At 45.7% G+C, this 12,370-nt stretch overlaps 1 protein-coding gene across 4 annotated transcripts in view; it reads left to right on the forward strand.

The window, feature by feature from the left end:
* The window catches only part of TLN2 (talin 2), a 164,806-nt gene that overhangs the window by 76,384 nt on the left and 76,052 nt on the right, over positions 1–12,370 (forward strand). For all 4 annotated transcript variants that reach the window (XM_071568138.1, XM_071568140.1, XM_071568139.1 and 1 more), the window contains 8 exons: positions 129–205; positions 2,176–2,356; positions 4,919–5,032; positions 5,673–5,781; positions 6,422–6,630; positions 7,463–7,561; positions 9,968–10,135; positions 10,270–10,564. In XM_071568138.1, the coding sequence (XP_071424239.1) occupies positions 129–205; positions 2,176–2,356; positions 4,919–5,032; positions 5,673–5,781; positions 6,422–6,630; positions 7,463–7,561; positions 9,968–10,135; positions 10,270–10,564 (1,252 nt within the window). The remainder of the gene's footprint in view (positions 1–128; positions 206–2,175; positions 2,357–4,918; positions 5,033–5,672; positions 5,782–6,421; positions 6,631–7,462; positions 7,562–9,967; positions 10,136–10,269; positions 10,565–12,370) is intronic.

The raw sequence follows: 12,370 nt of genomic DNA on the forward strand, positions 1-12,370 counted from the left end.
CAGGGTGGTGTTCAGCACCAGACAAAGCTCTCCAGATAATTTGTTTAGGTTTGTGACATATGACAAGGGAATGGTGGAGAGAAAACAAAAATCAGCGCATTGTTTAATTTATTTTTTTCCTCCTCCAGAAACAAAGTAAAGATAGATTTGGGCTTGAAGGTGATGAGGAATCAACCATGTTGGAAGAATCTGTTTCACCGAAGAAGTGAGTGTATACCCCAGGAGGAAATGCTCTTTCTCTGAGTGCCACCTTTAGCTGCAGCAGCTTTTGTCAAATGAAGTAGGACAGTTGTTACTGTTAAAGAATGTTTTTTCACCCAGTGTTTCAATAGAAGGAAGTACATCCCCAGGCAATTCATCAGGCTCCCAACTTCCTTCAGGGACTGAAGAGCAGGTATTTGTCACAAAATTGTTGGTTAAGGAAACCAACAGTGGTACCAGTCTGTGCCAACCTGATTCCTGAACAAAAGAACTCAGGCTGTAATTCAGTAAAATGCTGGGATGGAGAGGGGGATAATGAAGCAGAACTGAAAATGTTGTATTAGCTTTTTTATCTTTGAGCAAAAATGTGGGATTTACAAGGTTTTAGCTGCTTGTGTCTGCTAGTTCCATGGTTTGCAGTAAATGTGGCTGCTGGCAGTGCAGCTGTACACTGTGTTCTGCAGTTCAGCAGACAAACCAGCACATGTGAGGTGTGGGGAAGGGCCAGGGGTTGGTGCTGGGGTGTCAGGATATGGTTCTGATGGGGCACTAACTGAGGACAGCAAGAAGCAGCACTGTAGAGCTGGCTGTGCCTGGGAAAAGAAATGTTAAATCAGAAACAGAACAGAAACAGATTTGTGACATGAGGAGCTGCAATGAGCCACTCCAGCCTCCTCTTGTAACTCTGAGAATGGCACTGCCAGCAGTGTGTGTGTGTAAAGTGTGTTTGATTTATTGTCAAGCACATGGCTTAGAGCAGTTAGACTTGTTAGTATTTAATGTGGCCTTATGTGAAAATTCAAATTTTGATGGGTCACACATGTTTAGATGGCCTTTATTTTGACATGGCCCTTTTCAAACCACTTCCAGAATATACTTTCAGCTAAGTGCTGTGCAGAGAAGCTCAAAACTTGTAATTTTTTCACAGTTGAAATCACTCTTTTTTCCCCAGCAGTGTTGTCTTTAAAGCCTGTATTTCTGTCAAAACTTCTCTCTTTTAAAGTTTGACTCAGATTTAAATATGAGCAGTATACCTAGCAAAGCAGTTCCTGGCCATGGATGGCAGTGACTTTATTTATTGTTCTTGGAAGTATCCTCCCTCCCAACCCCTTATCTGATAGACTGTCAATTATTATTAGCAAATACTGTACATGCTTATGTATATGAAGGTGAAAGAAAGAATGTTAGTTTTTTATCACAGTTCTAGGAACTGCTTGCAAAAGACGTGTCCACAAGGTTCACAAACCCAACACAAAAGAGATTAGAAGTCAGAGTTACAATTTAATAACAATATTACAATCAATGCAATGGCACAAAGAGAAATTGGATTTAACCCACAAACCCAGCAGTGTAACCCAGCCCCCTGGGGCACAAACACAGTGGGGTTTGGTGGCCCCTGTGCTGAGCCCCACGTGGTTCCCTCGAGTCCAAAGGAAAAGGAAGGGACAAACCTGTTGGTGCAGATGATGGCGCAGTCTGGTGGAGAGTGGTGGGCTCCTCCTGTCTGGGTTCTGCTACTCCTCTGGATCGCACAAGTAGTTCCCCAAATTCCAAACCCTCCAAGATAATGTTCCCTCATGTCCAGGTGGGAGGCCCCAGTACCTCCCCTAGGGCAGGTAGTTCCTGGGGGATCTGACTCTGGGAGTCAGGGGGGATTTTGGAATCGTTGCTGGCCCCTGAGCAGAGCTGAGCCCTCAGGTGGGTGTGGAGGTGCCAAGGACTGCCCAGAGGGGAGTTCTCCCAGCTCCTCTGCCAGGCTTCTTTCCCAGCCAGCTCCCAGCCTGAGGGCTCAGGTGTGTCCTGGGCAGCTGCTGCAAATGGTCCATTGTTACCAGTTGCTGGGCAATGAATGGAGGGTGTAGAATGCACAGCTTTGGTCACACCCACACAGTGATAAACTGGTCCCACCTGCTGAACTAGGACAACTTGCTTTGCTAAAACCTCCCTGACTCCCAGCTGGGTTGTGTTTTGCAGGTCCACCATTGTGCAGCAGCAGTTCAACCGCACGGGCAAGGTGGAGCACGGCTCGGTGGCTCTGCCCGCCGTCATGCGCTCGGGCTCCAGTGGCCCTGAGACCTTCAACATTGGCATCATGCCCTCCCCGCAGCAGCAGGTCACAGTTGGGCAGATGCACAGAGGACATATGCCCCCACTTGTGAGAAACCTTCCTGTTCTCTCTTTGACACTCTTTTTTTTGTGTGTTTGAAACTTGTCTGTCCTGCAAGGAGTGGGAAACGGTGTGTTACATGTATTGGTGAGAGCAGGAGTCCTGGCTGTGGCTTCCTACCAAACATAAGCTTTGAGTATCTGTGCTGGTTTAAAGGTAAACCAGCAGGAGAAATGAGACCAACACAAAAGAGATTATAAGTCAGAGTTGGAAGTTATTAACAATATTGCAATAAATGCAATGGCATAAAGAGAAATTGGGATTAACCCACAAACCCAGCAGTCTAACCCAGCCCCCTGGGGCACAAACACAGTGGGGTTTGGTGGCCCCTGTGATGAGCCCCACGTGGTTCCCCCAAGTTCAAAGTAAAGGGAAAGGAAAACCTGTTGGTGCAGATAGTGTCACACTCTGGTTGAGAGTGGAGGTCTCCTCCTGTCAAGGTTCTGCTCCTCCTCTGGATCTGACAAGTGATTCCCAAGTCCTCAAACCCCAAGATTCCATCCGCTCAGGTGCAGGTGGGAAAACCCAGTCCCTCCCCCAGGACAGAGAGTTCCACACTGGGGGATCTGACTCTGTGAGTCAGGGGGGATTTTGGAATCGTTGCTGGCCCCTGAGCAGACATGACCCCTCAGGTGGGTGTGGAGGTGTCAAGGACACCCCAGAGGGGAGTTCTCCCAGCTCCTCTGCCAGGCTTCTTTCCCAGCCAGCTCCCAGCCTGAGGGGTCAGGTGTGCCCTGGGCAGCTGCTGCAAATGATCCATTGGTAACGGTTCCTGGGAAATTAATAGAGGGTTTAGAATATACATCTTTGATCACACCCACCCTGTGGTCTCACTTGCTGAACCAGCACAGTATCCCTGATGTATTTAGTGTCTCACATTTCCCTCATTTTCTTCAATGCAGGCTCTCCCAGCCTGCTTTTTACTTCTAAGTAGTTAAGCCAATATTCAAGGGTTAGAAAAATGGTTTGAAGACTGGCAAAAGTAACTGATTTTAAGGAAAAGGCTTACTTTCAGCTTATCCCTAGCCCATCAGTTTAGAAATTATTTAGTAGGTTTAAAGTAGATAGTGTGTTTTCTTATTTAAATTAAAAGGCTTTCAAAAGCCCTAAAAAGTCTTCAGGAAATTTAATGAATGCTTAAGATCATGACATACTGCTAGGAGTGTAGTATGTGTAGTGGATTGGCCTTGGCTCTTTGCCAAATGCCTGCCCAGCTGCTTTTCCACTCCTGCTCTTCAATGAGAAGTGTGTGTGTGTGTGTGGCAGATATAAGATTAAAAAAAGCTTTATCTTGGCATAGGTCAGGATAAGGACAGGAATATCACCAATGAGCTTCATGGGAAAGCAGAACCAGCTTGGGGAAAATGAATTAAATTTATTGTCAGTTAAAATACAGTTGAATGGTGAGAAAACTAAAACACCTCCCATGCCCCTTTTTTTTTAACTCACACTCAAAATTCACCCCTTCATTTCTGACTGTTCTGGTCCTTGGTCATGGGTGGTCAAACTTGAAACAGCCCTTCTCTGCTGCTCTTTCCTCCTCACACTTTTCCCCAACTCCAAAGTGTCCTTCCCATGGGCTACACTCATTGAGGATAAACTGGCTCCACAGTGGCTCCCCTGGGACCTACAGGTGCTTTTGGAGGTCCTGCTCCAGCACTGGTCTTCCACAGGATGCAGCTCCTGTCAGGACCTGCTCTAGCACAGGCTGGAGTTTCATGCAGGAAAGTGCCCCCCTCCTGCACCCTGGGGTGCTCTGTGCCCTGCAGGGTGGGTGTGGGTATCTGCTCCAGCAGACCAGGGCAATCCCTGCTCCACTCTGGGCTCCCCCCATGATGCTCTGCTGCCCTTGGCACCTCCTCCATGTCCCCCTGGGGCACTGGCATTTGCAGAGCTGTTTCTTGCACTCTTTTCCCTCTCTGCCATGTGATGTTTTGCCCTTTCTTATAGCTGTTTTCCCAGAGATGCCACAGCTGCTGGGCTCAGTCCTCCCTGGGTCTGTTGGTGTGTCCAGAGCCAGCTGTGCCCAGCGTGGCCTGTTCTCACTCTGCAGCCAACACTGAGCAACAGACACCCAGCACAGTAACCACCCTCAAACTCTTCCTAAAACTCTTCAGTTTTCTGTTAACTTATGCATATTGATGACAATTTAGTTTTAGAGTCATCTTTGATTTCATTGGCAGACTGTCCCAGGAAATCAATAATGATACCCTAGAAATAAATTGAGTTTTAAAGTTCTTTGAATGCAGGTCAGTAAGGCAGCTTGGTGGGTTTTTGTGTTTGTCTGTTGGTCATTGTTTGACCTGAAAAACTTTATAAATGAGCTCTTCATAAATGTGTGGAAGTACAGAGGAGTGTGAAGTGACACAGGTGAAACCAGGACTGTGTGAGAGATTTGGTTTCTCCATTGTACCAGGGCAAAGCCGCTCTGAAATGGGCTGGTGTGCCTGTGAGGCTGTTCTCAGTCTCTGTCTCTTCCTGCACAAATGACTTGTGCCTGGAGTGCCCTCTGGAGCACAGCCCAAGCCCTGGCCTTGTTTTGCCTTGCAGACCTCAGCCCAGCAGGCCCTGATGGGCACCATCAACACCAGCATGCACGCGGTGCAGCAGGCACAGGCTGACCTCAGCCAGGTGGACAACCTGCCACCCCTGGGGCAGGACATGGTGAGTGTTCTGAGCCCTCACATGGGTGGGTCTTGCTGCTCTAGGGGTTTGCAGGTCACTTCAGTCCTTGTCCCCAGATCTAAAGTGGTATCACTGAAGCTTCGAAAAGGGGATGAAATGTTGTGCCCTCTTTAAGGAGTTCATGTTTAGTGTTCCACCTCACTCTTACCAGTCTCCTGACATTACATGTAGCAGATTGCCTTGCATGGGCATGTCTGCAATGCTGTTATTTTAGGGGCACATGTGCAATTAAACACAAACTATGGCCAATATTTTGGTGGCAGTGACTGCTTCCCACACATGTACCAAATAGGAAAAAATCTGATTGTGTTGTTCCTGATCCAGGTTAGGGCAGGAGCACAGAGCAAAGGGTTTATTGCTTATGGAGGAGTATTTACCCTTCATGGATGTGCTTTATGGCATTTACCTTCAAAGGGCAGCTGTTGAAATATGGCAGCAAATCTGTAGTGAAGGAATCAACAGAAGAAAATGTTTGCTTTAATATTTGACTTCAAGGGCTTGCTGCTTGTCCTCTGTTTCCCTTTTAAAAGCTCATGAAGGAATGGGAGATTTACATGGTGTCCCCTCTTACAGAGCCTCACTGCAATCCTTAACTCTTGTCTTTGTCATTGCTTTTCAGGCTTCCAGAGTGTGGGTTCAGAACAAGGTTGATGAATCCAAACATGAAATACACTCTCAGGTCGATGCAATCACTGCAGGAACTGCATCTGTTGTTAACCTGACAGCAGGTAAACCTCAGTTCAGGAAGGGTTGCCTTGCAGTCCCCTGACACTTGTCAGTCTAAACCAAGGAACTGAGTATGGGGCAGCTGCAGAGAAAGTGTCTTTAAAACCCCCCAGTGCCTTGATGTGTGCAACAAACTTTGTCCTTGCCAACATTTGTTGTCCCTCTAGTTTCTCTCTTACAACTGTTGATGAAAATGCAATTTTATTCAACAAAGCAGACAGTTGTTGCAAGCTCACTGCAAGAAAGCACTATTGACAGCTGTTAGATTATTGTGTGTTTATTGACAGTGGTTTTTTATTCAGCAAATTACAAGTTGAAGGAGCTGCAAGTGGATTAAAGGTGACAAGACTGTATTACCTCAAGTTCTTTCAGTATTGAAAGACAGCTGACACTGTGGACTGCTCAGCAATTGCACTGAATGAAGAAAATTCTCTTAGAAGATAGGTTATTGCAGAAGAAAATATGTAAAAACCAGAGAATTTATAGCAGTCTAATTTTTTAAGTGACAAATTACTTAGTAGGCATTATTTGTTACTCTTGAAATGTCTCTTCAGTCTTTCAAGAGTGTAGCTTGTGGTAGGTGCCCCTTTTCGTTTTTAACCATTAAAGCATTCTGATCATAGAAAAACATTTGCTCTGCAGGGGACCCAGTGGACACTGATTACACTGCTGTGGGATGTGCAATCACAACCATCTCCTCCAACCTCACTGAGATGTCCAAAGGTGTCAAACTGCTTGCTGCTCTCATGGATGATGAAGTTGGAAGTGGAGAAGACCTCCTGAAAGCTGCTCGAACGTTGGCCAGTGCTGTCTCAGACCTGCTGAAGGCTGTGCAACCTACTTCAGGAGAGGTGAGCAGATGGAAATTCCTCAGGTGCCCTCTTTGAAGGTCATGGCTTTGTGTTTTTTGGGACTGGTCAGCTTCTGCACTCACCTGCTCAGTGCCACAGAATGTGCCCTGTGCAAGCAACTGTTGTGGCTGCTTCTTAATCCTTCATCCGTCTCTGTCTTTGGGCCTTTAAGTCTTGCACCTAATAGCATATTCTGTGTTGTGTGCACAGGTTGGTGTGTGTAATAAATAGCTGATTTATCTGGGTACTGTATTCTTTTAGAAAGAAATTTCAATCAGTATTGTGACTCAATAGGAGGTGGGGCAATACTCATGACTTCTTTCCTTACTCTCTTTCTCAGCTTTGACATATAAAATGTCAAGTTAATTCATCTGTTGTAGTTTTCCAGAACTGAGAGTAGTACTGACCAGGATAAAATACCTTGATTGGTTTGTTGTGATTTGGAATCTGAAGCCAGTTTGCCTTAGTATGTATTTAACTAATAGATAAAACAAGTATTCATGTTTTGAAGAACATGAAATCTCCTGAAGGTTCAGATCATATTGACTGTCCATCCTTAATTACCCTTAGAGTTATGACAGCAAAGTCTATTCAAGTTCTTCAAAATTCTTTGCATGTCCTCTGGGGGCCCATCAGATGGAACCCCTGAGATATGGATGTGCAGTTAGTTGTGCATGTGGAAAAGCAAAGATTTTTCCTGAGCATTTCTATGGTGAGATGTTTTTTGACCGTGTTGGTCGCACGGTAGCGCAGAGTTTCTTGGAGGAAATCTGACCTTCAGGCACAGCTCATTTTGTCTGAGTGTCTGTGTTTCACTGTCCCCTTGCTGCAGCCTCGCCAGACAGTGCTGACTGCAGCTGGAAGCATTGGACAAGCCAGTGGGGAGCTCCTGAGGCAGATCGGGGAGAACGAAACAGATGAAAGGTTCCAGGTAAGGAGCTTGCTTGGCTCTGGCAGGGCTGTGCAGTTTTCTGCTGAGGAGGTCTCTGCACAAAGTGTTCTGGTTTAAAGGTGAACTGGCAGGAGAAATGAACCCAACACAAAAGAGATTAGAAGTCAGAGTTACAATTTAATAACAATATTACAATCAATGCAATGGCACAAAGAGAAATTGGGTTTAACTCACAAATCCCAGCAGTCTAACCCAGCCCCCTGGGGCACAAACACAGGGGGGTTTGGTGGCCCCTGTGCTGAGCCCCACGTGGTTCCTCTGAGTCCAAAGGAAAAGGAGGTGAAAAACCTGTTGGTGCAGATGATGGCGCAGTCTGGTGGAGAGTGGGGAGCTCCTCCTGTCTGGGTTCTGCTACTCCTCTGGATCCCACAAGTAGTTCCCCAAATTCCAAACCCTCCAAGATAATGTTCCCTCATGTCCAGGTGGGAGTCCCCAGTGCCTCCCCCAGGGCAGGGAGTTCCACACTGGGGGATCTGACCCTGGGAGTCAGGGGGGATTTTGGAATCATTGCTGACCCCTGAGCAGAGCTGAGCCCTCAGGTGGGTGTGGAGGTGCCAAGGACTGCCCAGAGGGGAGTTCTCCCAGCTCCTCTGCCAGGCTTCTTTCCCAGCCAGCTCCCAGCCTGAGGGGTCAGGTGTGCCCTGGGCAGCTGCTGCAAATGGTCCATTGTTACCAGTTCCTGGGAAATGGAATCAAGGGTGTAGAATGCACAGCTTTGGTCACACCCACACAGGGACAAACTGGTCCTGGCTTGCTGAACTGGGACATAAGGCCAGGCTGCCCAAAGTGGGCTTAGAAAATGCAAGTTTCTTTGGACTAACTGAGGGTAATCCATTTTGAAGTAGTTTTTAATCACACAGTCACAGAGTGCTGATTTCATAAGAACCACTGCTTAGTTCTGTGAAGCATCCAGATGTTTTCATGCTTCATGGAGAGCTGTTTGCACTGGACTTCCCGCATTACATATAGTACTTTTCAAGTACATGTTTGCTGTGTCTCTATGTATGTGTGCAACCCAAAACTTAATAAAATCTTCTGGTAAACTGAGTAAAAGAAAATTACAATATTGCAAACAAAACTTCTTTAAGATGAGTGGTATTATCAGTTGTAAATTCATAGTGCCTCATGAGTTCACAGGGTTTGCTCTCAGCAGTTTGAGACCATTGCTCTTAAATGCTCTGTTAAAACCAAGTCTCGATTTTTTTCACTCAATACCAAGAACAGGTTTGCACCTGAACCAAGAAAAAACACTTTACAGCAACAGATAGAACTCTGGAGTGCACTCTATGCAAGATGTGTGTTGATATAACTTACAGGCCATTTAGAACTCTTGATCCATCAGTAAATGTGCCTGCAAGCTTCCTCAGAGCTCTCATTTGTATTCCCAGTTGAGTACATCCTGCAGCCCTCCCTTCTTGGCTAAGGGAAAGAACCTAAGCATTCTTGTAAGTGCTGTGGAGTGTTGGGGAAGGTGGGTAAGGAAAGGGATGGTTTATCATATCTAACACCAAAATGAAAAGCAGTTTTCCAGAAATTTAATTTTTGAATTGCAAGGGGGTTTTTCCTGTTGTGAAGTTGAAATTATGTGTAAATGTATCACAAGTATTTTTTATTGGAAAGCCAGGTCATTTTGACAATACAGGCATTAGGAAGACTCCATCCCACTAAAATCTGAAGTACATGGGACACGGGGGAGTGGGAAGAAATTATTTGAACTTATTCGTTGCAGGAATTAACACCTGAGTGTGTTTTAATGTCACAGTTTCAGAGTAAATGAAATTTTTCTTGTACAATAGAAAAATGTTCTGGAATTAAGACCTGTTTGGATTAGGAGCAATGACTTGTAGGGCTATGTTTATCTCATGAACAAGGAAAAATTGTGATTGAAAGGGCATTTTCAAACATGGAATTGCAGTTGTTGTTACTGTTAAGCAAAATTAAGTCCTTGAATTTGGTTATTAACTCGAGTTCTGTCTCTCCTTGGCAGTTTTCTGCTTTTAGGTTGTCATCCTATGGCAGATCTTGGTCACGTGGTTAGTGGTGAACTCCAGATGATTTTGTTCTAATGGTGTATTCTCAGGAAATGGAGATAAGCACAGTGCAATTAGGGCCCAGATTTCTTCTTACAGACTGAGCCAGCTGAAAACTTGACAGTCTGTGCTCATTCAGTGCAGTACCTTCCTGGGGTGGGTGGAGAAGGGGTTGTACTGAGCACAGAAATCCATGGGGCTTCTGAGCAACAGCTGTGTCTGCTGCTTTACACTGAACAAAATGTTGAAGTTTTCATACAAAAGAACTTTTTACCTTCAGGAGACTTGATCTTAATCTAAGCAAAGTATATACTTTTTTTGTTCATAAGCCTGAGTTTTCCCTTTCCTTTGCCAGGATGTGCTGATGAGTTTGGCCAAGGCTGTTGCCAACGCTGCTGCCATGTTGGTGCTGAAGGCCAAGAACGTGGCGCAGGTCGCTGAGGACACAGTCCTGCAGAACAGGGTCATTGCTGCTGCCACTCAATGTGCACTCTCCACTTCCCAGCTCGTGGCTTGTGCCAAGGTGAGGCTGGTGGTGCTCCTGAGGTGCCAGGGCATCATTCCAGTGTGTGCTTCCGTGGATTTCCAGCCATGCCAGGCGCTGTGTTGATGTCACACCAGCCCTTCCTGAGCGCTCTGTGTCCTCTCCCCGGGCAGGTTGTGAGTCCCACCATCAGCTCTCCGGTGTGCCAGGAGCAGCTGATCGAGGCTGGCAAGCTGGTGGACCGCTCTGTGGAGAACTGTGTGCGAGCCTGCCAGGCTGCCACCGACGACCCCGAGCTGCTGAAGCAGGTCAGTGCCGCCGCCAGCATCGTGAGCCAGGCGCTGAGCGACCTCCTGCAGCACGTGCGCCAGTTCGCCAGCCGGGGAGAGCCCATCGGCCGCTACGACCAGGCCACCGACACCATCATGTGCGTCACAGAGAGCATCTTCAGCTCCATGGGCGATGCTGGTGAGTGTCTCTGAGGAGCAGCAGCTTCCCACTGTTGGGGTCACCCGTTGTAGGGTTAAAGGGGGTGTGTTAATGATGGTCAGAAGAGATCAGGTGTGGGGGAGTGACAGTGTGTGTGTTGTTCTCCCAAGGTCTGAGATAACTGATGAATGCATCCTTAAGGACCCGAGAGTCACCTGTTGAATGTGAATGCCTTGGAACCAGGAGAATCTTTCCATGTATGTTAAGTGAAATTTGACCAATAGTGTCCTAGCATGTTATATACAGGAGTAGATAAAAGTGAAGCTGTTACTAAGAATAAAGTCCTTTGTCTCCAGTGAAGCCTTTTGATCAGACTATAGCCTGAGTTGTCTCTGCCTCCTCTGACCACTGCTCATCTACCTTACCCTGACAAAAGGAGACCCCAATAATCTGGCACAGCAGCATCAGAAGGCTTGATCAGAAGGCTTACAACTAAGAATTTCTTTTTAGTTACAGCTACTCTTTTTATATACTCTTGTATCCAATATGTCATGACACTATTGGTTAGTCAGTTCACCCAACATATGTGGAAAGATCCTACTGGTTACAAGGTATTCCACATTCTACAGGTGGCTCTCTGATCCTTAAGGTTGCATTCATCAGTTACCTCAGACCTTAGGAGATCCTCCCCCTACACCCACTGCCCAGAGAGGTGAACTGGTAACGAAAATGCTTTGAAATAAATAACAGCTAAGAAGCTTTTTGTCTTTTTAGCAGCAAAGGTATTTATTGATAACGTTGGAGGCAAAGCCAGTTTATATTGGGCAAAAACTTGCCTAACTTGTTTGTGTAAAATGAGCCATTTATAGTCTTAAGTTCATAGTTAACACCTTCTAATTTCCATATTGATGACTGGGCAGAGCTTTCCTTTTGGCTTGAAATTTGTGTGGTGGTCTCCTAACTTCATCCCTCGGGTGATCTTGAAGCATCTTCATCACCGTTGGACTTACACCTTTTATTTGTTCAATGACATGACTTGTCAAACTTGTAAAATCTTGGCTTTAACTCTGCAAAATCTTGGATCTTTACCATTTCATCCTATTGAAGTGTCCAGTTTAATGTATGGCTTCTAATCCATGATATGCTGTTCTCTATAATTGCTGGACAGTCTGTACCAGAACAAAGCGACTCCAGCCCTTTTTCATGAGTTGAGGCTTTGCTGTGCAAACATTTTCAAAGCAGAATTAGAAATTTCACAAAACTAGGTTTTTTTTGGTGTCTTTTCACTGTCATGCACCTTTCAAATTAAGGAAGGAAAAATTCTCCTCCGATGTGTACTCTGCTACTCATCTGTTGTGATGGGGAGTCACCCAGCCCATAATATTAAATCAGCAGGATGCACATGGCTGTGTGCTACACAGAGTGAATGTTCTGTGAAAACAATCAAGATCATGCTAAAGGATTGCTCTAATATTTTGTCTGTTTTCTACCACTGCTTCACTTCACAGAATTGTATCATGTCTTCTCAGCTCCAGATGTGAAGACAGAACCTGGGCAAACCCTTCACAGGGATTGGTTTTCTCATGAATAGATTTTGTTGTAGGCTTTGAAACTAATTTCTGCTTTTTCTCATGTGCAGCTGTCAGAACCAACCAAAACTTGAGATCTCCTAATATTTAACCAAGCCAGTATGAATTGTTATTAAAGAACCAGTGAATTGTTTAGAATGGTGAGTGAGTTTTATGAAGTAGCAGCAGCTTGGATGGGCAGTATCCACTTGAAACCAAGAGTATTCCAGGAAAGTTTAAAATGGGATCAGTTTTAAAAAGCAATTATGGTGAATAG

The sequence above is a fragment of the Pithys albifrons genome, chromosome 13 (genome assembly GCF_047495875.1).
Source record: "Pithys albifrons albifrons isolate INPA30051 chromosome 13, PitAlb_v1, whole genome shotgun sequence".
In the NCBI taxonomy this organism is placed as follows: Eukaryota; Metazoa; Chordata; class Aves; order Passeriformes; family Thamnophilidae; genus Pithys; species Pithys albifrons.